Source organism: Aedes aegypti, chromosome 3 (genome assembly GCF_002204515.2).
Source record: "Aedes aegypti strain LVP_AGWG chromosome 3, AaegL5.0 Primary Assembly, whole genome shotgun sequence".
NCBI classification, from domain to species: domain Eukaryota; kingdom Metazoa; phylum Arthropoda; class Insecta; order Diptera; family Culicidae; genus Aedes; species Aedes aegypti.
This window is the reverse complement of record NC_035109.1, coordinates 381,025,359-381,052,550: the sequence shown is the minus strand read 5'-3', so window position 1 is coordinate 381,052,550 and position 27,192 is coordinate 381,025,359. Positions and strand designations below refer to the sequence as shown.

General features: G+C 43.0%; 3 protein-coding genes and 2 long non-coding RNA genes across 6 annotated transcripts; 3 read left to right on the top strand and 2 right to left on the bottom strand.

Moving 5' to 3' along the window:
• The first annotated feature begins 1,639 nt into the window (after positions 1-1,639).
• Positions 1,640-5,312, top strand: LOC110679049 (ornithine decarboxylase 1-like). The gene is made up of 4 exons (XM_021852978.1): positions 1,640-2,018; positions 3,428-3,542; positions 3,607-4,928; positions 4,994-5,312. The coding sequence occupies exons 3-4, from the start codon at positions 3,727-3,729 to the stop codon at positions 5,091-5,093; spliced, it is 1,302 nt and encodes a 433-aa protein (XP_021708670.1). The 5' UTR covers positions 1,640-2,018; positions 3,428-3,542; positions 3,607-3,726; the 3' UTR covers positions 5,094-5,312.
• An 11,711-nt stretch (positions 5,313-17,023) lies between these two features.
• Positions 17,024-18,410, top strand: LOC5569727. 2 transcript variants are annotated; one of them, XM_021852971.1, is made up of 3 exons: positions 17,024-17,145; positions 17,205-17,557; positions 17,623-18,410. In XM_021852971.1, the coding sequence occupies exons 2-3, from the start codon at positions 17,213-17,215 to the stop codon at positions 18,364-18,366; spliced, it is 1,089 nt and encodes a 362-aa protein (XP_021708663.1). In that variant the 5' UTR covers positions 17,024-17,145; positions 17,205-17,212; the 3' UTR covers positions 18,367-18,410. The 2 variants fall into 2 exon arrangements, with proteins under 2 accessions (XP_021708663.1, XP_001652948.1); XM_001652898.2 differs by having other exon boundaries at positions 17,025-17,141.
• An 11-nt stretch (positions 18,411-18,421) lies between these two features.
• On the bottom strand, positions 18,422-19,230 carry LOC110679043 (anaphase-promoting complex subunit 10-like). Its single transcript, XM_021852972.1, has 2 exons — positions 18,972-19,230; positions 18,422-18,905 (listed from the first exon to the last, which is right to left on the bottom strand). Exons 1-2 carry the CDS (start codon positions 19,162-19,164, stop codon positions 18,457-18,459), a joined length of 642 nt encoding a protein of 213 aa, XP_021708664.1. The 5' UTR covers positions 19,165-19,230; the 3' UTR covers positions 18,422-18,456.
• A 95-nt stretch (positions 19,231-19,325) lies between these two features.
• LOC110679044 lies at positions 19,326-19,892 on the top strand. The gene is made up of 2 exons (XR_002502161.1): positions 19,326-19,560; positions 19,625-19,892. It is a non-coding gene; the product is annotated as an uncharacterized LOC110679044 (long non-coding RNA).
• LOC110679046 lies at positions 19,685-20,989 on the bottom strand. Its single transcript, XR_002502163.1, has 2 exons — positions 20,416-20,989; positions 19,685-20,359 (listed from the first exon to the last, which is right to left on the bottom strand). It is a non-coding gene; the product is annotated as an uncharacterized LOC110679046 (long non-coding RNA).
• Between the last annotated feature and the right edge of the window lie 6,203 nt (positions 20,990-27,192).

Sequence of the window (27,192 nt, the reverse complement as noted above, 5' to 3'; positions counted from 1 at the left end):
CACTTGTCGAGGCGACCCTAAAAATACCAATATTGTATAGTTTTTCGAAAATGTTCACACATCGGACGAAGCCCTATCGCAACCGTTCCGCCATCTTGAATTCCAAAATGGCGTCGGATATCAGAACTGTTTCATGGCCAAGTAACCCGTCATTCGTTTTGGCAGCCATGATGAGATGGCAGGTTGAAATTTAAAAGTAATAAAACTCAGTCTTCATAGTTCATATGGATTCAAAAAAAAAGTATCACGCTTTCATACCGAAAATATGCTTTTACTTTTTCAGCAATTTTAATATAAACCTATCGGATTTTCAAGAGTTCGAAACTATGGGATGAATTAGCAACAATCATCAATGTCTTGTACAAATTCCAATGACGGCCTACTTCGCCTTAACCATTGAACAACTTTGTCGAAGACATAGACCTCCTATGTTACTTTGGTAAAAATTACTTTGGTGAAAAGGAGACATTTTACTTGAGTGCTTTACTTTTCAAGTCCGTACTTGGTTTGATCCCTACCAGGAAGCGTGCTTGCTTGTGATGGCCATTTGCTCTCGTTGAAAGCAGCACACTTAAACAAAGTTACACAAAATGGAGTACGATTCGCAATGAAGGCAAGCTCTTCTGGACCAACACATTATGTATGTAATTTGCAGCAATTTCGAAAAACTGCTTCTGGACTGATTTCTTTTTTTCGCAAACTATTTGACATATGAAGGAGCTTCGAAATCCTAAGCATCTCTGCGTGTCGTGTGATTTCAGTAAAAGAAGTAGAAATCAATACAAAATCGATTTTTCAGGATGTTTGAAAATTACACACATGTATGTTGGTCCACAATAGTCCTATTTTGTGTAACTGTTTCTAAGACAAGGCATTAGTTGTAATATTTAATTTTGAATTTGATATGAGCTCAGTGATCTCAAACTTTTTTTTACATTATCATTTATTTAACAGGCTCAAGCGCTATTAGGCATAACGGAGCCGAAATCATCGGATTTGTATCACTAAATCATGATTGTTTCTTTTTTTACTATGTTAACTCGCGATTTCGTCGAGAAGGGATTACTATTATTTTTTAGAGAGGGATGTGACTTGAAGATTTTTTTGTTTTTTTTTTCAGTAGCTTAGTTTGATGTGGTATACTGACATATTCAATTAAGTTTGAGACTAGTCCACTCTTAGTTGACCAGCAGTGGTCTCAAACTTAATTGAATATGATCTCTATTTTTCAGAATAAGGTTGTTTTCAATGGAAAACCCCAGAATAATAGCAAAATATTTCCAAGACAAATGGTAAAAACAACATAAATTCTTCTTGAAAATTATTATGCTAACCAATTCCGATTAATCCCTAACTACGATACAAGACCCGCAAAACCCCCGCACAAGGCAGATGCTATATCAATTCAGCCAAGACTATCTATTTTTCAAAACAATACAAACAATCAATAAGCTCCTTACCGACATCGACCGAGGAGAGAAAGAGAAAAAGAGAGCAACGAATTAGCGAAAGAGTATACATCATGTGCACCCGCACTTCTTCTCTTTCTCTCTCTCCCTTCGTTCCTTAATCTCTCTCATCCGGTTCATACACTCGCATGGCGCACTCACAGAACTCTTATAAAAGCCATGCTCCGCTCGAACGGACCGACATAAGCGGAGAATATCTCTCAACCGGCAGTATCACGTACAAGCTAGAGCAGTCCTGGCAGTTGCCTCTCAGTTCAGTTCAGTTCTCGGTGTGGTTAGCGACAGCGGTCCGAAGTGATACGGTTAGAGCGTAGTGAAAAGTGAAAATTTTCCTTTGGAAAGAAGAAGCACCAAAGTGTGAACACAGCATAGTAACAACCTGTGAATCAGACCGCCATAGTGAAATCAGCGTGAAGCGAGTTGTTCTTTGTTGTGTGATTCGTGAAATTACCCCGCTGTTGCATGGTAGTCGTGAGTGATCGCAAGCCGTTCACACCAATGCTGTATAATTAACTTTATTGTCGAAAAGTTTCGAGAATTTCTCTAAAGGTAGGTTTTTGCAGCTAGGATAGACGGGGGAATTGACGATGATTCAATCCATTCTTTAGCGTGACCATGTCAATCATATTACGACATAGGTAGACAGAATGTGTCAGGGAATTTTCCTATTCCTAAAACTGCCAGCTAAGCAAAATTTTGCTTTTGGAAATGGCTACCGCACCAGATAATTCGAAAGCCGAACATTCAAGGTAGAAATTGTGAAGAGATTAAAAGGGACGATGTAAAGACAATTATATAGGTATAACAACCGATGCATTCAGGACCGGATTAAAGATAAGCTCTGGTAGTAAATGTGATGAACAATTGCAAGGTAAAATTTGTCTGAAAACCATGACCATTCGGATTATGTTTGCTCGGTTATTCCCGTGCAAGCGAATTTGAGCATAGAAAAAAATGATAAGGCGCAATAACTACTATACAAACAGTACACGTGCATGAGTGTGCTACCATCCAAAAACACGCAACCTTCGCATATGGTTGCCAGATACACACTTTTCTAATAGGATTGTTATTATGTTCCATTCCTAATGGTAACACTTTTTCGACAAATTCATGTACACACATAAAAATACTAAAAGACATTTAACAAAAATAAGTTTTCATATTCAAATTATTTAACATTAAATCGTATAATGACAGTTGAACTCAAAAAATAACATCCAGCATTAAATTGACGATACTTTCCACGATATTATTTATATTCCAATTTAAGATGGCATTTTCTTGAATACTATTTAAAACCAAAAATCAGCTACTAAACCATTCTCACTGATTCTCACATTCATTGACAACGAAGCCGACTTGACATATGCGTCTTGACGACCCGTTCCTTAGTAACAACCTAAACAAACCCGCAACAGTCATTGATCGAAGAAGTGATTGCGTTGCGGGTGAACGTCATCTCACTCTCTATACTCAGACGATCGCGGATCCGCTTGCTCTCATTCAGACGATCAACCACGTGAGCCTCAGCTTGCCGAGAGATGATTACAAGCATGGCATGCTTCGTTCCCAATCATATTTCAATATAAGAATGGGCAAGATCCGTGACTTGATCAATGAATTACTGCAATATACCATCGTTCACGAAGTGAATCGTAAACTACTGATAAGACGGGAGATCGCTTATTACATTCGTCTAATACCCCGTAAAAACGCTGACGGCGTTGCTATTTTGATAACGGAAAGGTGTCGAAAAATTCGTCTATTCTTGATTCCTCACAAAAGCGGAAGCGAAATCGTACCGCCGTCTGTCGAGTGTACGATAAACAAAACAATCAACGAATGACCTTGGCGGGTTTTGGACGGGTGGAACGATCGCTCAAGGCTTCTGATTTTTTTACACTATTCCTTTTCAAACATTCTCAAAGATTCTATTTTGTTCTTTCTCCTTACAGAATACAATCACAGGTCAGTTAGCCCTTGTCCCGGGCTCTGACCATTTCCAAGGAGATCCTCCCTGGTGACACGTGATTGAAACGCTGGCTAACACCCACCGAGACTGGCTGCCTCGTAAGTTGATCAAAGCAGCAATCTCCAAATTTCTTGTCTAATTTCTCAATCTCTTCCATTCCAGTTCGTTCTAATTGAAATCTTTGAGACTACGATACACGCTTAAGTGCCATCGATTTAAGACTTACTCTAAATTTCTAAGTTTCTACCTCGCAAGCAAGCAAGCATTCCACAAACCCTCAACATGAAATTCCTCTCTCAAAACGAAACCGAGCTGGTTCAGGTCGTCGACGGTCCAGTTGACGTACCGGCCATCATCGACCAGCTCACCAACGAGCTGTCCACCGAGGAGCCCTTCTACGTGATGGACATCGACGACATCGTCCGCAAGCATCAGGCCTGGATCGAGAAGATGCCCCGAGTGGTGCCGCACTACGCCGTCAAGTGCAACGACACCGAAGTGGTGTGCGCCACTTTGGCCACCCTCGGTGCCAGCTTCGACTGCGCATCCAAGGGCGAGATTGCCAAGATCCTCGCACTGGGCGTCAGCCCAGACCGCATCATCTTCGCCAACCCGATGAAGCCGAGCTCGCATCTGCGCTATGCCAGTGCCAACAACGTCAAGACGATGACGTTCGACAGTGAAATCGAGCTGCACAAGATCCGGAAGTTCTGCCCGGACGCCAAACTGGTGCTGCGCATCCGTTGCGAAGCTGAGAAAGCAACATGTCCACTCGGAAAGAAGTTCGGATGCGATCCCGTCGATGAAGCTCCTTCTCTGATCAGGATCGCCCGCAGCATGAACCTAGACGTGATCGGGATCAGCTTCCACGTAGGATCAGGTTGCTCCGATTTCCCGATCTATTACAAGGCAATCTCCATCGCAAGAGATCTGTTCGACTACGCCAAGCAACTGGGATACGAGTTCAACCTGTTGGACATTGGCGGAGGTTTTCCCGGTAGCCACGGAACTTCGATCGATGAAGTGGCTCTGATCATCAACACGGCCTTGGATAAATTCTTCGCTGACAAATCAGTACGCATCATCTCTGAGCCTGGTCGATACTACGTAGCGTCGGCCTTCACCCTACTCACCAACGTACAGTCGAAACGCGCCTGTCTTGATCCCGCCACCGGAACCATCGATCGTATGATGTACTATCTGAACGATGGAGTCTACGCATCGTTCAACTGCATCTTGTTCGATCATCAGTACCCTCAGCCTCGTCTGATCGGACAGCAAAGCGGCAAGACCTACAAATCCACCATCTGGGGACCTTCGTGCGACGCGCTGGATCAGGTCGTCGAAACCATCAATCTACCAGAGCTTCAGATCGAGGACTGGGTTGTTTTTGATAACATGGGCGCCTACACGATCCCGATTGCCAGCCCATTCAACGGCTTCCCACTTCCCAAGGTGTTCTGCTACATTAGCAAGAATACATTGTATGTAACACTCAGACATGCTTAAAAAGCAACGTTTTTGATTTCCTACTCTCTTCTTTTCACAGGGAAATGATGGAGCACCTGACGACGCTCGCTGACGAAAGCCTTTGCAACACCTCCACTGCCGACCTGATGATCAACTACGAGAATGTAGTTTGCGCATGAGTCACCTTCCTGTTGACGCTACCCGCCACTGCAAAATTATTCACTTGGATATTAGATGTTAATGAAAATTCTTTTACGTGTTTACATGTCATGTAAGCCCACAGCTACACTTTACTGTATGTTTATGTTTTACGCCATTTGAAACTAAATTTTTGTATTTCAACTATTTTAATAAACGAAGAGGCAGCCTGAAACTGCTCTTAATGCTAATAGGAAAAATCGGTCCGTCTTATTTGCTTCTACCTATGAACGCGAACAAACAACCCTGTTTAACTAAGACTTAATTTTTGGTGCAGCATACGCTTTCAAATTATTGCAGAATTCTATGTGTTCAGATTCCATCAATGAATTTCATCACGTAATAGCAGCTCATCCTATCAAGAATACATAACTGGACGTCCACATACTAAACCTTACTCTGCTTCGAAGATGACAAATGATGTTCCTTTTTGTTTTAGCTAAAGTGTTAGTTGGGCCTTGTTTAGCCTGGAAGTAACGTCTGCGTCCACAAAGCTAAGCCCTACTGAAGACGTCTCGATTAGATTACTCAGCGTAACAAAAATGTCTTTTTTGCATATCTCAAGGATTAAATTATGTGTCTCTAGCAGATTTGGGGGCGCTGAATCTGATGCCGTTCTCAGAAATGTCCCTACGTCATATATTTAGGTACAGGTCGCCAAAGTTGTATATACACTGGTTTAGCTGATATTTACATAAAATTTAAAGTTTGATTCATCAATCTTGTTTGTGATTCAATCAAGCAATCATGCAAAATAGGACTTCAATTTTCATTTTAGATATAATTTAGTTGAAATTGCACGATAAAATTTAGATTAAACCAATTTATCCAACATGCTTGTAGTCTCCAAAGAAAACTTTTTGTTTCTCTTATACCCCTTCTAGCACTGAACCGAATCGCGCCTTCCGCTTTTTTACTAGCGCTGCCTTCCCTGTACGTTAAACCTAATGTCGGAAGTAGTGCGCTGTATATGATCATCTGATGATCTATATAGCGCACTACTTCCGACATTAGGTATAACATACTGGGAAAAAAGCGCTAGTGCAAAAGCGGAAGGCGCTATTCGGTTCAGTGCTAGAAGGGGTATATATGGCAAAGTGTTCAAAAACACCCAAAAATGACTTTTGAGCATTGATAGTGTTATGAACTTTGCTGATAGTATTGTTATACATCTACCTTGATACCTTGATGGCTACAGCGTAGCGTCACGCCATTGCCGGGCGTATTGTAGAGCTCCATCTTTGTCGGTCTTGGGCGAAACTTCTCCAGTTGCCCCGAACGTTTAGGGTCGCCAGGTCCTCTTCCACTGCGTACAGCCAGCGTATTCGTGGTCTTCCCCGAAGCCGCCGATCTCTACCTGGTTCCCTGCTGAATATTATTTTCGCAATTCTTTCTTCCGACATTCGCACTAGGTGACCAGCCCACTGAAGACTGCCGTATTTTACACGATTGATAATATTCGCATCTTTGTACACTTGATACAACTCGTGATTCATGCGTCTGCGCCATATACCATTTTCGAGTTTCCCACTGAGTATTTTCCGCAGCACTTTACGCTCGAAAATACCGAGAGCTTTCCGGTCTGACTCTTTCAACGTCCACGCTTCGTGCCACCGGAAGAATCAATGTTTTATACAGGGCGAATTTTGTTTCCGTTAGCAAGCTGCGGAACCTAAGCTGGTTACGTAGTCCGTAAAAGGCCCTTTTCGCAGCCGCAACACGTCTTTTCACTTCGCGGGAAACGTCGGTGTCAAATGTCACAAGTGTTCCAAGGTAAACACATTCTTCAACAACTTCAAACACATACCCATTAAACACTACCTCTGCACCTACACCACCAAGCCTGACTCTATCTCTACCTGCAACCGTGCACTTCGTTTTTGTAGAATTAATGGTCAGGCCAATCCTCGCTGTCTCCCTCTTCAGAGGCACGAAGGCCTCTTCCACTGACCTGCGATCAATTCCAATTAGGTATATATCGTCCACAAAGCCAAGGAGCATGTGCGACCTTGTGATAATAGTGCCATTTCTCCTAATAGCACCCTCGAGTGCAATGTTGAACAGTAAATTCGAAAGTGCGTCTCCCTGCTTCAATCCGTCTAACGTCACGAACGAGGTTGACACCTTGTCTGCGATCCGAACATTTGATTTCGAACCATCCAGCGTAGCACGTATCAGCCTAATTAATTTTGCCGGAAAACCCGGTTCAGACATTATCTGCCAAAGCTCATTTCTTTTCACTGAGTCGTACGTCGCCTTGAAATCATTAAACAGATGGTGAGTATGCAAGTTATACTCCCAGAATTTGTCTGGGATCATTCGCTTCGTTGTCGAACGGCCCTCACAAAAACCAGCTTGGTATTCGCCGACGAAGGACTCCTCTAGCGGTCTCAGTCTGTTAAACAAAATTTTATACGCCGAATTCAGCAGGGTAATTCCTCTGTAATTGGCACACTCCAGTCTGTGCCCTTTCTTGTAGATAGGACAGATGAGGCCATCCAACCAGCCGGTGGGCAATTCTTCGTCCTCCCATACCTTCAGAAGTACTCGGTGGATCGACTGATAAAGCTGCTCATTTCCGTGCTTGAGAAGCTCGACCGGGAGCTCGTCCTTCCCAGCAGCCTTATAGTTCTTCAGCTCGCTGATAGCCTTTTTAACCTCTCCTATGGTCGGCTAGCTTGTTCGTCGTCATCTATGTTCATCCTGTTCCTCGCAACATTCCATTTTCACCGTTCAACAATTGCTGAAAGTGCTCCTTCCACCTGGCAGCCACCGCCGTTTTATCGGTCAGCAAATTCTCTTCTCGATCATTGCACATGACGTGCACTGGTACGGTTGACCGTTGCGTAGAATCTCCGCATATCATTCCGGTTCATGCTTCCTTGTGCTTCAGCTACCACACTTTCTTCGTGCTGCCTTTTCTTCCTGCGGTGGATTCGCTTTTCTTCGGCTCTCGCTGCCCTGTACCGCTCTCTGCCCTGTACCGCTTCTCTAGCTGTCATTTTCATAGAAGAACTGTCAAAGAGCTTCCCGATCAGCTGTTTTGGAACGTCATGTGAATAGGTGTTGCGAAACGGATTCTTTCGGAGGTCTAGCAGCAGAACACTCGTTTTAGGAGTAGATTAAGCTCAAAGCTGTAAATAGTAATTTTATTGGCAATCAATTCAACTCTCTTGACTTATATTACGACTCACATTTTAGTCTCCGATTTAACTGTGTCACTACCAATTCGCAAACAGATGATAAATTTAGCTTCAAAAAATGCTATAATAAAAATGTACTATTTAATACTACTTAAATTCAGTTTAATTTCAAACCTTTGTACCTTTTGAATTCAGATAATTTCACAATCAATCAAATTAGATTTCTCAATACAAATAATCTCCTACGCATTCAATTTAAATTATCATTCCTGAAGATCTCATACTGTCTGTTGACTTTTAGGTAGCTCACCATGGTTCTCAGTAGGGGTGTTCGATACGAGGGGTTGTTGCGGCGAACATCCTCCCCCCCGTGTTGCCTCTAACTCCGGATTAGCGTCACCAGTCCCTACAACGTCCAGCACAGCCAACTTCGTAGCAGGTCTTTTCAAAATTCCTCCCATAGTCCTTACTTCTGCTTGACGTACCACTCCGTCTTTTCCCGGAATGGTTCGGATCACTCGTCCACGAATCCACCTATTCCGGACATTTTCGTCGGCGACAAGCACTAGATCTCCAACTTCGATTGGTCGTACGTCCTTGAACCATTTTGTGCGACGGATAATAGTAGGCAAGTACTCTATCAACCAACGTCGCCAGAAGTTATCCAGTGTATGTTTCACCAAGTTCCAACTGCTTCGTAAAGCCATCCCTGCATCCATTGGTAACTTTTCTGGTTCACGCACGCCACTTGAACTCAGCAACAAAAAGTAATTCGGTGTTAAAGATTCTTGGTCCGCGGTTTCCAGAGGGATGAAAGTTAATGGCCGGGAATTGACCATATTCTCCGCTTCAGCAAGTACTGTAGCAAACGATTCGTCATCTAGCTTTCTTTCTACTGGAACAGAACCTAATGCTGATTTCACAGAACCAACCATCCTTTCCCAACAACCCCCCATATGAGGAGCTGCAGGAGGATTGAACCGCCACTGGGTTTGAACGTTTGTGAAAGTACTGCCCAATTCCGTATGGATCCTCTTGATTTCGTCTTGCAGCTCTCGACTTGCTCCGACGAAGTTTGTCCCATTATCGGAGTAGATTTCCAATGGGGAGCCCCTTCTAGCTCTGAACCTTCTGATTGCCTTTTTACACGCATCCGTCGACAAACTTGTAACTACCTCTAGATGAATAGCCCTGATCGTAAGGCAGGTGAAAAGGCATACCCAACGTTTTGCAATGCTTCGTCCGACTTTCACTAAATACGGACCGAAAAGATCTACGCCCACGTAGGTGAATGGCCGCACACCTGGTTCAAACCGTATTGCCGGAAGAGGTCCCATTTTTGGAGCTACCGGCCTTGCTTTGTGAACTCGACACCACATACATCGCTTTCTTGCTAATCGAACTTCCACTCGCAGCCTTGGCACATGAAATTTTTGGCGCACTTCATTGACAACAGTTTCGTCGTTAGCATGGCCATACTTTCGATGATAGAAATCCAACAGCAAATCTGTGATCCGATGTTTTCTCGGCAGAATGATGGGATACTTAGTATCATAGGCTAGTACTTGTGCTCCTGTTCCCCTGCTGCCAACTCGCAACGTTCCAAACTCGTCTACAAATGGTGATAATTTCGAAAGAGAGCTTGAAGTTTCGATTTGCTTCCGGTTTTCTCGACTACGCTCCAAGTTCTTCTTGAGGTTAGCAACTTCGTCCGGAAACGCATCTGACTGCGCTAACGTCCATAACGTTCTTTCAGCTTTTTGGATATCCGAACTAGTCAGTCCAACAATATCTGTGGATCAACTCGTCGTTGTCCGCAAACACTCCACGAAATGATGGACATACGCAACTGAACGTAGCATTCCGTCAAACCTTGAAAATCTTTCAGCGTTCACCAACGGTTGTCTTATTAGATGGCTGCAAACGTACGCTTCGCGTAATTCTCTATCACTCTCGTCTATACCTTCTGCAGGGTTGTTCGTCCAATCTTCATCGTTGCTGTAGAGAAAAGCGGGCCCTAGGAACCAGCGACTTTCTACGTTGTACGTTGGACCTTTGCCCCACTTGGTGGCTTCATCGGCAACGTTATTTCAACCTTCGTTGAAATCCATCGCCATTCGTCGACAGATGAGAGGCTCGACCCTGAAAGCTACGAACTGTCTGTATCGCCGCGTGTCCGACTTGATCCATGAGCAAACGGTCGATGAATCACTCCAAAAAAAGGTTTTCTTGATTTTCAATGAATGGTTTTTCTCGACAGTTTTCCGCAATCGAACGCCCAGCAAGGCTGCCATCAGTTCCAGTCGAGGAATCGAAAGTGCCCGAAGCGGAGCAACTTTTGTTTTAGAGGAAACAAGCGCGACTCTGATCTGTCCCCGATCTATGATGCGGAAGTATGCCACTGCTGCAAATGCTTGAGCACTCGCGTCCACGAACACGTGTAGTTCCAGGTTTTTAAAACTTTCTGGATCATAGCCCGGAAAATAGCACCGAGGAATACGCAACCTCGTCCGGTCCAGCAAGGCGCTATTTCTAATGGGATCTGGCAGTCCCAATCTGTTTCCATACGCCATACTTCTTGGATGAGGATTTTTCCTTGGATGACGAACGATGCTACTAACCCTAAAGGGTCGTAAATACTCATCACCAATCGAAGCAGTTCCCTTTTCGTGGGAATCTGACTACTTTCCAGTAAGGCTTGCACTTTTTCACAAAACTTCAACGAAAAGGTAAAGACGTCCTCTTCAGGCATCCATGCCAGCCCCAACACTCGTTCAAAACTAATGTCTTTTTCAGGTAGCATGGCCTTTGGCGGTTCCTGGCTTACTTCTCCTAGCTTCTCCAGTACACTTTTGTCACTCGACATCCAATTCCGAATGTAGAATCCTGCTCGCCGATGCACCTCGATTACTTCTTTTGCCACTTCAAATGCTTCTTCCGACGTATCGAAACTGTCTACGTAATCGTCTACATAGTGCTTCTTTTTAACTGCCGCGGAACCTCGTGGAAGCTCTACTTCTTGTTCTGTAGCGTTTAAATTCTTTATGTACTACGAGTGTGCTGGCGAGCATGCTGCGCCAAAAATCGCCACATCAGATACCATGATACTCATCGGCAGTTGCGGGGATTCCCTATAAAGGAATAGCAAAGAGCTACGATCCTGCTGACGAATCAAAATTTGCAGAAACATCTCTTTGATGTCTGCCGACACAGCCACCTGATGTTCTCGGTATGGAAACAGTACAGACAGCAGTGGAGTAAGCAAATCGGGGCCTTTCAGCAACATTGAGTTCAACGAAACGCCGTCAGCTTTTGCGGCAGCATCCCAAATAACTCTAACCTTTCCTGGCTTCTTCTCATTCACGACGACTCCAATCGGCAAAAACCAGGTTCGCCGCAAGTCAAATCCTTCCATTTCTGTTGCTGTCGCTTCGTGGATATATCCTTTGGCCTTGAAGTCTGCTATTTGACGCTTTCATAAAGGTCTTGTTTCTGGGCTAAACGTTTTTCCAGGCATTTGAAACGTCGTTCTGCCATCGGCCAGCTGCTTCCAGAGCAAGCCCGTCTCGAACTTATCACCAGGTAATCGTCGTGTAGTCGCTTCAAGAATGTGCAGTGCCCGTTGTTCCTCTGTACCTATCACGGCTGGCACAATTGCTACGCCCAAGCTTTCGATGTCGAAAAAGCGGCGGACATACTCGTGCAGATCCCCTAGTGTTGGCTCTGCGATGTGAAGCTGTATGTGCGTCGTATTTGATTGTGCCTTTCGCAGTCTACCACAAACAGCCCATCCAATTCTCGTCTTTGTAGCAATCGGTTCGTCCAGTTTTCCCTCGCGCAACTTCAGTGTAGCTAACAGATGAGAGTTGCTCTGTCCGATCAGGATTCTGGGTTCAGCAGATCTGAAAGTTTTCACTGGCAGCTTCTTGAGATGGCCAAACCTTGCTGCAAGCTCTGTGTAGTCTGTAGTCTGCCTTGGTAAACCGAGATTGTCTACAGTGTACACCTCTGACAACTTATAGCGCTTGTTTCCTCCGGCTTCGGATATTTCCATCGCTACGACTTCGGCTCCTGCAATTGTCTTGTTGATACCGCCGGTCCATTCAATATGTAACGTTTCTATCTCTCCGTTGACTCCAAGAGCTTCCGCGATCGATCGTTCGACGAGTGTCACTGACGATCCGTCGTCGAGGAACGCGAACGTGTCCACCTTCCCGTTTCTCCCGAACAACGTGACTGGCAGAATGCGGAAAAGCGTTGATGAAGACAATTGACGATGTACCGTTACCACTGCATTGGTAGCCTTGGCCACCGCTGGCGGCTCAAAGTGGAGCAAACGATGATGTCGCTTCGGGCAGTCGTTGATCCCGCAAACTTCACCTTTGCAAGGCCAACGGGCATGGGAAGTGAGGCATCGAGCACAAAGTTTATTCGCCTTCACTGCCTTCCACCTGCCATCCAAATCCAGGCTTTTGAAAGATGTGCAATGCTCAGTCTGGTGGCTCCCTGCGTTGCACATCGAGCACGATATTTGATATTGCCAGCATCTCTTTCGTTCTGCTTTCCGTTGTTTGTTTCGGATTTATTGACCTCTTCTCTTCGATTCGCTTTTGGTTGATTCATTGAGACGTGTGTGTTCACAAACGATCGCTCTTTCTGACGACTTCGCTCATCTTTTGGTGCTTTCTGCGGGAAGCTCGCAAGCTGGGTGACGCCACTAGCCGCTGAGGATATCTTCGCCATGTATTCGCTGAACACATTTAAGTCCACCACTGGGACTTGTTCCTGATAGAGTGCCCAGTTGAATTTTACTGTAGCCGGCAGCTTATCGACCAACTCTTGTAGCAGAATCGGGTTTGCAAGATGTCTTTCTAGGCCAACCGCTTTTAAATGCCCACAAAGGTTTTGGACCACCAAGCCGAAACTAACAAGCGACTCCAAACGATCAGGCTTCGGTGGAGGTGTTAGCAATCATATTGTTAACGATCTGTTCCGGTCGTCCATACAACTGTTGTAGGGTGGACAAAACTTGTGATACCGTCGACGGATGATGTAAGAAGCTACTGACGGAGTCTTTCGCACTACCCCTCGAACTGCGCTGTAGCCGCAGAAGATTTTCCGAATTAGTGTACCCACATGTATCCGTTGAGTGCTGATAACTGCTAATAAACAGCGGCCAATCAATTGGATCCCCGGAGAAGACCGGAAGCTCTTTGGTGACCACTTGTCTAGCGGCAATTTGTTGAGGCGATGGTGGGGGACACTGATTGCTTACATATGGAGGCACTAGATGGGGGATTGCTAGTTGCGGGTGAACCTCGGGATGAACGGTGGTGGAAGCGAATGGAATTGGAGCAGGAATATTGATTCTTTCACCACAGGCTCCAACATTTGCGGTGGTTTCTCGTCGATCGTAAGGTAAACCATCATCAACACAAATTGGAGGAGGAGGAGGAGGAGGATGAGGAAGAGAAGAAGTATCTGTATTAAACGCGTTCATGGATTCAAACCACGACAACGGAGGGGGTGGTAACGGAGGAGAACAATCGCCGCTTGTTGAATGATCTTCGTTTCGATTGATGATCTGTTGAACCTCGTCGTGCAGGTCCCAGTATTCTTTTTCTGCTATACGCCGCAGACGGATGGATTCGTTTTCACGCTGACGACTCGAATCAATTTGAGATTGTAGCTGCAGCTCCGCCTCACGCAGGCACTGGATTTCACTCTCCAGTTCTGCCACCTGAAGCCGAAGAGCTTCGCATTCTCTCTTGCTTTCCATAAGCTGATCGTGCAAATCTTTTTCCGAAGTGCACATTCGCTCCTTTTCCTCGACAAGCCGCTTCTCTAGAATTTGAATTTGGTTCTTCAAATCTATCCTTTCACTGTCTCGCTTGTTCAGCTGAATACGTAATCCTTCCTCCGAATTCCGAACTAGCTTCAACTCGGCGTTATGTTGCAACTGCGAACTTTTGATCGGATGCACCAGATCGACTTCTCTTTGCCGTCTTTCGTCGATGTCAACCTGATGTTTCGCTACAAGTTCCTGCATTACCCGGCGTTCCGCTTCCGTGTGCTGTTGCTGCTGTAACGCAATCTGACTTCGGAGCTCACCAGTTTGAACGCTCCAACGCTTGTAGCAATGGGAGCCGAAACGATTAATCCTCGGATCTACGCCGGCTGGCGGTAATTCTTCAACCTTCAACAGATCAGTGTAGGGCTGCAGATCAACGAAAGGCAAATTGGATGGCCCTTTGTCTTCATTGTCCGCATCTCCTCCAACGGCGCCTTCCAGAGACACTTCTGATTCATCTCCAATCGTAATGCTTCCGAGCGTGCGTGCGATCGATTTTGCCTCTGATCCTGCATCCCGTATAGCGTTACCAGTGAGTGGTGGAACTGTGGATGTGTTAGCCTTCAGTGGTGTTGAGGAATGTTGTACAATCTGCTGATTTCCTGATCGTACGTCGTCTGGTAGGTCAGAGATGGTAGCGATTGACGTAATCTGTTCTACGACATTCCGGCCGTTCTACCAACTGACTGCCTGACCCAATCCTCCGTGCGCTTGGTACTACTCCGGCTACTACGCATACTACGTACGCTACCCTCTTCACCATCTTGCTGGCTTAACAACTCATGTTTCCGTGCGATGAATTGCCTTTCTCGGTCCAATTTCTCCTCAAGTCGACGTTCTTGCAGAGCTCGCTCCATCTCGATTCTTTCACGACTCAAATCCTCCATAAGCTTCTTTTCCTCGTCCAGACGTTTCAGTTCACGATCGATTCTGGCCCTGCGTGCACTAGATGAGCTAAAAATTCCACTTGCTACGCTCACCGTTCTCGCTGGGACAAGCGGATCACCGCTTGGGCTACATTTCTCACACTCGAAAGTAGTCATACGTACCGTAGCCGTGCTGACATTCGCACAGGAGAAATGGTACCACAGAGTACACTTCTGACATTGTACCATGTATTTTTCTGCGTTGTTTGGCCGATCACAACCGACACAACACCGTAACTCACCTTCATCGTTGTCTACCATGGATGGAACGAACGAAACATCCGACGACGCATTCGACACCTTATCGTCGTCACCCGGCGGAGTAGGGTTAGCATTCTCCTGCTGGAAAGCCCTCGTTCTCGACCGAGTCTGCCGCACGTTACTCTGGAGGTTCATTATGATCCGGCTAAAATCTTTGAGAATCTGTTGCGAACGGATTCTTTCGGAGGTCTAGCAGCAGAACACTCGTTTTAGGAGTAGATTAAGCTCAAAGCTGTAAATAGTAATTTTATTGGCAATCAATTCAACTCTCTTGACTTATATTACGACTCACATTTTAGTCTCCGATTTAACTGTGTCACTACCAATTCGCAAACAGATGATAAATTTAGCTTCAAAAAATGCTATAATAAAAATGTACTATTTAATACCAGTTTAATTTCAAACCTTTGTACCTTTTTAATTCAGATAATTTCACAATCGATCAAATTAGATTTCTCAATACAAATAAACTTCTACGCATTCAATTTAAATTGTCATTCCTGAAGATCTCATACTGTCTGTTGACTTTTAGGTAGCTCACCATGGTTCTCAGTAGGGGTGTTCGATACGAGGGGCTGTTGCGGCGAACAATAGGCCTATACGCATACGCCATTACCGTCATCTGTGGTGGAGATACGCATACGCCACTAACGCCATCTGTTAGCTTATTGCCACTTGGTGATTTGTGGCGGCCATGTTTTTACACAAGTGGCTGAGTCTAACTTGAACGTCTGTCTGCGGTTAGGGATTTACATGTCTCGTGGAAAATTCTTAGGCGCGTAATAACAAGAATGCTCTGCTTGATAATATATATATTATACAACATTTGCAATGTATTTCCTTATTGAAACTGACATGTACAAAAATAATAAGATCATCTTCATCTTCTTTTTCTTCTTGGCATTAACGTCCCCACTGGGACCGAGTCTGCTACTCAGCTTAGTGTTCTTATGAGCACTTCCAAAGTTATTAATTGAGAGCTTTCTTTGCCTCAGTTGCCATTTTTGCATTCGTATATCGTGTGGCAGGTACGATGATACTCTATGCCCATGGAAGTCAAGGAAGATCCTGGACCGACCGGGAATCGAACCCAGACACCTTAAGCATTGGCTTTGCTTTGAAGCCGCGGACTCTAACCACTCGACTAAGGAAGGCCCCGTCTTCATCTACTCTTAAAAAAATATAGAAAGACTCGACGGCTTGATCGGCTCAACATCATGCAATGTAGCCGCCTGAATTTTTTTTTTCGTCAAATTAGATCTCACCTACCACAGCTTGGCAAGTTTAGCGCCTTCCACATCATAAGGACAGGACAGGTGGTCTAATGACATCCGCTTCGGCTTCAAATAAGCAGAAGGTCAGAAGTTCAATCCCAGGCCCATAGTGGCTATAGTGTGTGAACGTAAAACACGAACAAGCGCTGCGGGTGGTCGATTGTCCACCAACAACATGTTTGAATCGACCGTTAAAAAGGTGGTCAATGGCCAATGATCAGAATGTGACGTCTGTTTGTCTGTGCTAAAACCATATGTAAAACATGAATGAAAAATAACTGTTTTTTGCACTGTTGCCTCGTTTTCATTAATCACAAATCCGCGAAAATAGCAAAATCCGCTATAATCGCGCCTGTTGTAACAGCCCTGTAACTCTGCTGATGATTGCCTGGGTAGTTTCAAGTTAGCGTGTGTCATGTTGCACTCGAAACGTGATGTTGCACCTCAGGTGTCACATCGGATGCATCAAAAACTTGTTTCCTCGCTGCTTCCATCAAAATTTTTTTGTTCTGCGATTCAATAACAACGCTTAAAAACTAAAATATTATTAATAAGGTTGCTTTATGTAAAACAAGTAAGTAGGTATATATTGTAATTTTATTAATATTCAAATCCTACTATTTTTGTGATTTTGTAGTTTCCAAAATGACACTCAGCTGCGTAATCTGCAATGATAATCGGCAGAAAAATCCCCAGTGTTTGTTGTTTCCATTTCCGGACCCTTCTGCACAACCGGTCTTATATCAAAAGTATCTCACGGTTTGCGACCTGCAAGGACAGCCTCAGCCCTCGGACGGAGCCTTGTATATCTGCTCGACGCACTTTACCGCAGAATGCATCGATGCAGAGGGTAATTTGGCCGAGGGTTCGATGCCCACCACCAATCTGGAACGGATCGAAATCGAAGCCTATGCCGACGAGGATTTCCAGATGTTGGAAGAATATGAACCGCTGTTCAGCGTGAAGCCAACGGCCGAGCAGGTTTCTGTTGTACGTTGTTGTAAATTGATATGTTCTTGGACCTTTCGTTAACATTTTTTCTTTTTCCCCTTTAGGAATCTTTAGCCCCTTCCAGTGAGACACCAGAAATGGAAACGGAAACGCTTCTTGTTCCAAAGGCTGAACCTATTGAGATGATCTCAGAAGATACATCATTTACAGAGACCGAAATCAAAACTGAAGCTCCGGATGTTGACGAGGGTATTCCGGATCCTTTTGGAAACGTAACAGCAGCAAATGATCAAGAAAGCGATCCCAAATATTGCATCCTCTGTGGAGACCGGGAATCGAAAAACCCGAACTGTCGCCTGTACGTCTTTCCGAAAAAGATTCCCAAAATCTACCGGAAGTGGATGCTAGCCGCCAAGCTAGACATAAATCGATACCAGGACAAGGACATCTACAGTTGTCAGAAACATTTTCCGGAGAATGGTTTTTTCGCCAACGGCAGGTTTATCCAAAGTTGGGCTACTCCGAAGCTTCATCTACCCTCGAAGGCAAAAAGTTCCACCCCGAAGCCATCAACGTCCAGCGAACCGCAGGTTATCTTCCTCAACGAACCCGGCCCATCATCATCATCCTCGTCCACCAGCGTTGCGGGGCGTCGAACTGGTCCACAAATAGTCATCAAATCGAACCCGGCCAATAGGAAGAATGCCGAAGCGTTGAACATCGATCCGGATGCCTATGCCAAGACGTTCGCCAAGGTAGTCATGGAACTGATGCCTCTCAAGCTCAACTATAACGGCGAACAGCGTCCGGTTACCGGAACTATCGTATTTCAATCTAATTTATTTTAAACCGACATAATGACGACTAATAAATGAGTACATATATCAATGAATTTCGGACAAATAAGTTCTGCTGTGATAAATACTCAGCCATCTATTCTACCGTATTGTACGAAACTGTTGAAACTCAATCGTACTAAAAGGCCCAAACTGTTCCAGCGGATAGGTTGTCCCCTCCGTTGGCGAATGAACCCTAATTTGCCGCATGTGAGTATCGCGCCCATTCTGGTGATTACTGATCACCGCAATCTGGATCATAAACGTCCTCATCGGAATGTCCCGCACCTCCTTGATCGGGATGCACACCCAGCCGGACGGTTCACACAGATCCACCACTTCGACCTCCTGCAGGTCGTTGAAATGGGTACCGCAACGGATCGATATCCGGCTCGGGGTGTAGCTTTCGTCCAGTTTGTAATCGGAATAGATGTAGATTTGACTTACCGTCGTCTTCCGGGGGAATTGGATATTCACCAAATGGGGCAACTGACCGTCGGATTGCCAGTACGTTTCCATCGAATTGTCCCGCAGCTGCTCGACGCCGAAACCTGCAACAAACATAAAATGCATCCGGTTAAGAGAACTTGAACGTATCAACTCACGATAATACCAACCCGGTTTACAGGAGGACAAGCTCCATACCGCTTGGGAACCGACTTCACGAACGCTTCCGGACCGTTCCTCGGTCGTAGGACAAACGTTGGCACCGGTTTTTACGCTCATCGTGAAGATCGCAGATGAAAACTGATAAAAAACATCGACGCCGTGGACTTCAAAATAAAAACACTGTTTTAGTAAGCGTAACATTTGAAAAGAGCCTAAAACAAATCTGCGGCAAGGCTGTGACCCATTTCACTGATTCGTTCAACTTTTATGCGTGGTATGCACTAGTGATCCTTTATATGAGAGATAAGCGGAAGTAAAATGGAATTATTTTGCAACAGACCAGTAGTGCCAGGGGGAGGGAAACTCGGCTCACTTGAAATTGTGCCGAAATGTGCCGACTGTGCGAGAGTGAGCGAACGAAATAATGTGTCACATTTGTCTGGTTGCACTGCAAAACCTGGCAACTGTGATCGTTTCATGACGGATTGTTTTTGTTTATTTTTGAAACACCGAAACCATCTACTGCAATCTAAACAGCATCAAAGTTAAGTTTTTACTCGACGGAAGCCGCAAATACAATTTCTTCACATATTGTTGGTAAGTTTTAAGTATAATAATTGTGTCTTCAACACATTAATATTCAATTCATACAATGTTGCAGTTGCAGTTCATCGAATATGCGGAAGTCCTTGAGAACAATCTGGCCCTGTTTGAGCTTCTACCAATCTTGCCAATCTACAATGCCTCCGGCACCGATGAGCTAAGCATTGACCTGACGAGGGTACTATGGATATCACCAGACAAGAAGCGATCGAGACAGCTGAGAGATCGTTTACGAGATGGTACGTGACCGTAGCATGGCGCTGCTAATGTTTTTTCAGCAAATCAATAATAAAAATCTGTTGTCTAGCTATTAATGGCATCTTGAACGTAAGGTTGAATTTGTTAGTATTAATATTTTGAATAATTTTTTATTAACGATCAGAAACTAATCTTATCAATTACTAACACATGTTTTTCGCGAGATAATTTGCCAACTCCTCCGTAACTTCTTCCTCAGTTGCTTTGCCTTTACTAGCAGCGGATTTACTCTCTCCCGCCACATATTAGCACGTATCTGTCTTTATTTTCTTTCCCGCGGGATAAACCGGATGCCTGTTGTTCCTCTGCCTGTCTCTTTCGGTTTTCTGCTTCATTATCAGCGGAGACCAGGGCGGAGACCTACTAAGCGCAGCCGTACAGGGCTGAATCTTTCATAGCAAAGTAGCATGCTTATGGAGTAACACGATCGTTGGTCGTCAATTATAGTCCCCTCGACGGTCCCTTCCATTGGACGGTATAGCAGGAGATTCACCAATTCGGAAAGCTCCGATGGGCATTTATGAAGTTTCATAGTCTGCGAATTGAAAGAATATTAATAGATCGTCATGCTTCTAAGGAAAGAGAACTTACTTGACAAATTGCTGGTCAACCTGGATTTTTTGTTCAGACAGAAGATTTTGGAAATGTTTAGGAAGCTATTTGCTTTGAATATCTCGTTCTCGATGGCAGTGTTCATTGCGATTTGTTTCGACTCAAACAAGCTTGTTGAGCCGGGGCGAACAACAACAAAGTTTTAGCTGTCAAATCTAATCCTGCAGAAAAAAAAATATAGGAAGTGTGCCCAGAAGTGCGGTGCTGTGCAGAAAAGTGTGCCGGGCACAGTGAGCCGAGTTTCTCACCCCCTGAATCATGTCTGTAATTAGAATAAATAAAGATCACTTACAATTATACCGTCACAAGAAGCAGTTCGACTTTTCATTAACTCTGCTATTCAAGACAGGTTATGGGCCCAGATTACCGTAACCTTGGAGACGGAAGATTGTTAGGCTGAAGAAATTTTTTTCACCGAAGAAGATGCAAGCCGAATTAAAGCCCTACCTTTTCGACGGGAAGAACTTCCGTCCGAACTATCCGTGAGTTGGCCTCGGCGGACATCGTGATGCACGAGCGGCTGGTGGTGTTCAATTTGCTACAAACCATGCCGAAATCCTTTCAACAGCTGGTGACAGTTCTCGAAACGCTACCGGCGGAACAGTGCACGCTCGACTTTGTGAAGGCCCGGTTGATGAGTGAGAACGTGAAGCGACGGAACATTGGCGAGACGGAGAGCACGTTGGATGGCGAATCGGCGTTCAATGGTGAGCGAACAAAACTCAAATGTTTTGCCTGCGGGAAAGTGGGCCACAAAAAAGCAAGTTGCCCAACGAAGAAGGACACCGAGAAGCGGAAGCCGTCCGGGAAGCCCAAGAAGGATAGAACAAACGCTGCTGGTTCCGAGGTGGCATTCGTGATGGAGCCGCATGGTGACGCGACGGGCGGAGGTAAGAATGCAAATCATTTCCAATGGATTCTGGATTCGGGCGCATCGGAGCACATGGTGCACACAGCGAATTGCCTCCAAAACGTGGTGAAGTTGGACCAACCGGTCCCGATCGTAGTCGCATCTGGCAAGGTATTGTACGGTCGGCACTCTGGAACCGTCAAGATGGTGTCGATGGTTGGTGGCCGGCGGATTAACAACGTGGTGAACGACGTTTTATTCGTGCCGGAACTGCAGTACAATCTGTTTTCCATTCGGCGTGTCGGCAAGCTTGGGATGCGTGTGGCGTTTGGAAACGATGCAGTGGAAATCAAGCGCGGCGACGAGGTCGTTGCCACTGGTAAGCTATCCGGCAAGTTGTACGTGCTGAACGCCATTGTCGAACGTGGCCCGGTGGACGACGCATTAGTCACTCTATCGGTGAACGACTACGAGCTTTGGCATCGGAGGTTCGGCCACATAGGCAAGAGTGGTCTGAAGACTCTGGCGCGCGATGAGATGGTCAACGGCATGATGCTGAACAAGGAAGCCTTCCGGGAGAACGACATTTGCGAACCGTGTGTGCTGGGAAAGCATGCAAGGCAACTTTTTGGAGACGTCCCAGTTCCGAGATTAGGGTGGGGCTTATTTCCAAAAATCTTCTGTAGTCAGGATTTACAAAGTGGAAAACGATCACCGGTCCCAAAATAACATCCTGTGAAAAAATGAGATTTTTTGGTGAAGGTTTAGAGGTGGCGCAAAGGGCGTAAGTGCAATTTTCCCATTTTAGTGAACTCTGAAAAAAATGCTTTTCAGCTTGTTTTGGTGATTTTAGGACCCTTAAGGGCAAAAAATCACCTCAAAATTGCGATATCTTTACTCCTTTAGATGATATTTGACGAAATATATTTTATACATGCGATTTTTGGCCCTTGTATAGGTTACGCTGACCAGAGGCGCGTCCACGTTGGAAACCGTGGGTAGGACAAACGGTGGCATATATTTTGAGCACAATGAATCTAAGACAAAATTTAACCTTGGACTGTAACTGGAAGGTTACTATATGAGAGGGGCTCAAATCTTAGCATTTGGTCGGATTTGAGTTGTGGAAGTTCTACTGTTTGCAAGCGATATTTCATTTTTCAACATAATTCTTAGAAGACTGGCTTGTTTTTGTTTTGACTCCCATATAATTTGTATCGAATAAAAAATTGTTGAAAAATCTTCAAAGTATTTTTTTCAAAACTAAGTATTTTTCCACTGACACTCCTTTGCTTCTAACCCCCTCATTTTCATGCCACTCGTTACCACAAGACTAATAGCTGTTTTTTTTTTTGCGGACAAGTCTATTCTTGGCCTATCCTGGTGCATGGGAAATGTAGCCCAAGAATTCGCTTTTTTCAGATTGCAGTTCAAAAGATAGTTTAAACAAGAATTGCTGTAAAAAATTAATGCAAGGAATCGGCGAGAATTTTTTTGAGCGAATCCTTTTCAGCAGTAAATCAGGCTTAAGAGAGCTTTTTGTTTTTACAGGGCTGGTAGCGGCTGAGTGAAAAAAAAAAGCTTTGTGAACTAACTCGAAATTCGAATCGATTCAGACCGTTCGAATAAATCGGTGATTTAATTCAATGGGTCAAATTTCAATCAATTCAGTCACATCGATGCTCTAATCAATGTAAGCCAGAAGATTAGAGTTTGATACTGCATAGCATCAGAGCAGACATTTATTCAAGATCTAAGACATTTCTTGAGAATTCCTTGTGGCATTACGACAAGTAGAGTAAAGTGGGGCAAAAGTTCGAGTGGGGCAAGAGTTTCTTTTTAAGATTCCTAGCTCAAATCAAATCAAAACTTAGAAATGTCATGGTGGTTCGAATGCTATTCAAGTAAGAGACTTTCACTCCAAATATCATAAAAATCGATTGAGATTTGGAAAAGTTATGGCTGTTTGTTGTTTTTCGACGTAAATATTGTAATATTTGGTCAAACTTTCGATGCATGGAACCAAATGAAGATAAAATATTTTTCAATATTTTATGTAAGGGCGTTTCTAGACCTATCATAAGGATGCTTTGACGTGTATTAGTTTTTCCATAAATAGTTGGAATCAATTTTTGGCCCATAACGGGGCAAAAGTTCGACCCATGTATAAACCCACGGAAAAATTTTCGAATTGCCTGAAATCCACATATTATCTTCAAATTTAGTGAAATTTGCCTGATCGTGCGAAAAATGTCACAAAAAATTTACATTTTCACTTAGTTTTGCGAAAAACTGCTATTTTTTGGGTGTATTACAATTAACCCTGTTTTGGGCATTTTTTGATGAAAATTTAGTGTGTATTTTTCGGCAAACATAAGTTTACGGCTGGTATGTTATGGTGTTATGGTTTATGTCCGTTGGAGCCTTTAGATTATATATTCATATTATAACGTTTTGAAAAAGATGAAGAGGTTTTGTGCCTCTTTGAGAAAGATTTCTATAGAAATCACTCAAAGGGGTTTTTCCCTCTTCCAAATTTTTGTTAAATAAATAAATAAATAAATAAATAAATAAATGCCTCCAAAATATCCTACAGAATTTTATGCAGGGTTTCAATTGATTATGTTTTCAATAATTGTCTCCGCAATTAATCTAGAAAAACCGTCATGTTTTTTCCAAAATTTTGTTGGAGAATTTATGAAATAATATTTGGAATAATCCCTGGTAAAAAATATGGTGGAATCTCTAGAGCAATCCTTAAAAAATCAAATTGAATTGTTGAATGTATGTTGACCTAATTTAATGGTAAAATTCCTTAAAATCACCGTTGAAAAATTGATAAATGTTTACTTAAGACAAATATCTGAATTAGTTTGTGATAAAAAAAAAATCCGGAAAAAATCTTGCAAAATGCATCCAGTATTACGAGCAGTAATACTTGTAATTTCCGGGAAAAAAATTCAGGGAAGTGTGTCTTGACGGATTTTATAGAAAATTCTTATGTAAAAATTTATCTCCGCGGCTACAAAGCAATGAAGGTGTCTGGGCTTGATTCCCGGACGGTCTAGAATTTTGGAAATGGAAATTTCCTTGACTTCCTTGAGCATAAAAGTATCATCGTACCTGCCACACAATATACGAATGCAAAAATGGCAACTTTGGCGAAGAAAGCTCTTAGTTGATAACTGTGGAAGTGTTCATTGAACACTAAGCTGAGAAGCAGGCTCTGCCAAAGTGAGGACGTAATGCCAAGAAAAAGAAGAAGAAGGGTGTGGCTGCCAAGGATATCTGTTGTTTATAATTTATAATTTATAATTTGGAAAATTTTCATAAATTTGCATTTCGATTTCATCCATTTCCAGGGTCCGCGGAATGTTTATTGAACATCGAAGGAGGGCTATTGGTAAAATCAGTGCGTATACCACATTTACACAATACCAAATCCTTCGATTTGGATAGCAAATTTAGCATAGAAAACTTTTTTATCTCTGATTCTCGAGGTAGCTGTCGCACCTTGATATTGAAACTTCAGTTCATCCATTTGTGTTAATTCACACTCCAAGAGTTCATGCCCAGATTGCATCATTCTTGTGAAAATTTAAGGAAGCTCTCTTTTAAAACGTTCGAAATTCGCCTAGCATGGTTTACTTACACATGTTACTGGTACGGAAAGATTAAACCGCAAGTATGTGTACAGAATCAAACTAAAGGTCAACAGCACACTGGTTTATTTTTGAAAAATAATAAAACAATCTAGCTATCAGCCTCTGGTGGTGGCTCGTGTATTTGATTCGACACAAATGATAATGCAATTCCGTTTTATGGCGTGTGCTTTCCCAAAATTTAGCAACAATAACATATTTACGTGTTACGTGGGGTGATTTACCTCCTTTTCGTTCACTGATAGCTATCAATGCACTCGAAGGTATTTGAATCTGATCGGTTCTGTCGCTGTACACACGATATACATTTAAACATCAAACATCTATCAGTTTAGAGTTGAATTGAACAGTACCAGGAGGTTGATAAAACGTATAATTTATTGGATCCGGGTTACTATCATTTAGCCTGCCAGAATTATTGTTTTATTCTTGTTTATGAATGAGGGGCTCTTATCACCACTCAAAGTGTGATGCTGACGTAAAGTTTTTTGACAGCTTTTATTTGGAGTGTGTGTACCTACATGTTGGAACGCACGACTCTAAAGCGTAGTAGAATCAAAAAGAATGATCGTAATAATAGACAAATGATATGTTTAATTGCTTTGAAAACTTGACTTGCTATAAGCGCGGAATCATGAATAAAAGTGCTGGATTACGTCGGATCGGTTTGGTGTCTTTGCCCCACTTATTCGTCATCTTATGCTGAATAAGTGCGGTGATAACACTAAATATGTCCGACGTAATTCCGCACTTTTATTTGCAATCTCGCTCTTCGAACCGCACTTATAATGTGCGCAATACGTACTCATACAGTACGGGACAGAATAAAGTACACAGTATTATTTTTTTAACACAAAATGATCAAGTTTGGAGGTCCGGATCTCGGCTGTTAAGGGTTCAATTGACCTGATATTTTCATCACAGTTCAGAATAAATATGAATTTCACTCAACTGGAAAATCACAATATTTTGGTCTTCAAACAATTGTTTATAATAACAAAATCTAATCGAAAAGCGACTAGTATTATTAAACTAATCAGATGAATTTGTTTAAGCCGCGCATGAACTGACTATTAGGGAGATTCAAAATTTAAAATTGTTTGCAATTCAAATCTTCCATATTTTCCTTACCATAAAAATAGTGTTCTGTGAAATTTTCAGCTTTTTTTGGTGGCGATGTAAAGATGGCCCAAAGACAATGTAGGTTTATACTATTCAGCAAATTTCTTTATTATGGTTTGATGAATTATTTTTCACTATGGGACGATCAGTTTGTACTAAAAATTCAAGTACTAACGTATTTGGAACATTCTTTGAAGTAATTTTAGGTGTAATAGTTGAATGTTTGGTGGATTTTTTTTGTAAATGACTCTGGAAAAAAAACTGAAAGGTTTCTTCTTATAAATGATGGTGCATCTTTGAAAATTAAAAAAAAACTTCAATATAATAGTTGTTGTAGATTTGAATTAAAGTGTTGTCTAACAAAGAACACCTAAAATAAATGTAATGTTTGAAATGATCCTAATAAAGGAATTTAAAAAATAAAACAAAATGAATATAAAAAGCGAAGAAGTTTTCGGATGTGATTATAACGTTTTTAGAGACGTGATTTTCTTATGTCACAAAAGAAGTCAAGAGGAGGAGTCCTCATTGCAGTTTCTTCAACATTTAATTCTGAAATTATTTATTCTTCGAAATTTAAAGAGTTTGAACATGCTTGGGTGAAGGTGAATATAGAAAACGACAAACATTTTTTTCATCAGTGTACTTTCCACCTGATCATGCCAACAAACATGCTTACGACTCTTTTTTTTTTAATGCTGAAGATATCATATCTGACCTTCCCCCTGAGATGAAAGTATGCTGACTTCATCCCTGATTTTGAAAATGAGGGCATTATTAGTGGTCGGGGAAAATGAAACGTTATAATTAGTTTTCGACAAAATTGCAATTTTGGGCTTGAACCAAATTAATCATGTAAAAAATCGGCAAAATTGTTACCTTGACTTTCTGTTGCCAAATAACCAAGAAGATTTCTACGTAAATGAAAGTATTACACCCTTATTTATCCACAATAACTGCAGTACTGCAGACCCACAGTGTGCGAATATGAGAATATTTATGAATACGATAATGCAAATTATGAAAACTTAAAAATAGAATAAATTTAATTGACTGACAATCACTGATCAGAGAAGAAAACAATGTTGAAAAAGTTGTTGATATCTTTTACAATTCAATAAT

Bases quoted from the DNA above. Each gene is read 5' to 3' on its own strand.
- LOC110679043 (XM_021852972.1), bottom strand. From the start codon at position 19,164: ATGTTACGCTTACTAAAACAGTGTTTTTATTTTGAAGTCCACGGCGTC. The intron at 18,906-18,971 runs GTTGGTATTATC...TGTTTGTTGCAG, and splicing joins CTTGTCCTCCTGTAAACCGG to GTTTCGGCGTCGAGCAGCTG.
- LOC5569727 (XM_021852971.1), top strand. From the start codon at position 17,213: ATGACACTCAGCTGCGTAATCTGCAATGATAATCGGCAGAAAAATCCC. The intron at 17,558-17,622 runs GTACGTTGTTGT...TTTCCCCTTTAG, and splicing joins CGGCCGAGCAGGTTTCTGTT to GAATCTTTAGCCCCTTCCAG.
- LOC110679049 (XM_021852978.1), top strand. From the start codon at position 3,727: ATGAAATTCCTCTCTCAAAACGAAACCGAGCTGGTTCAGGTCGTCGAC. The intron at 4,929-4,993 runs GTATGTAACACT...TTCTTTTCACAG, and splicing joins TACATTAGCAAGAATACATT to GGAAATGATGGAGCACCTGA.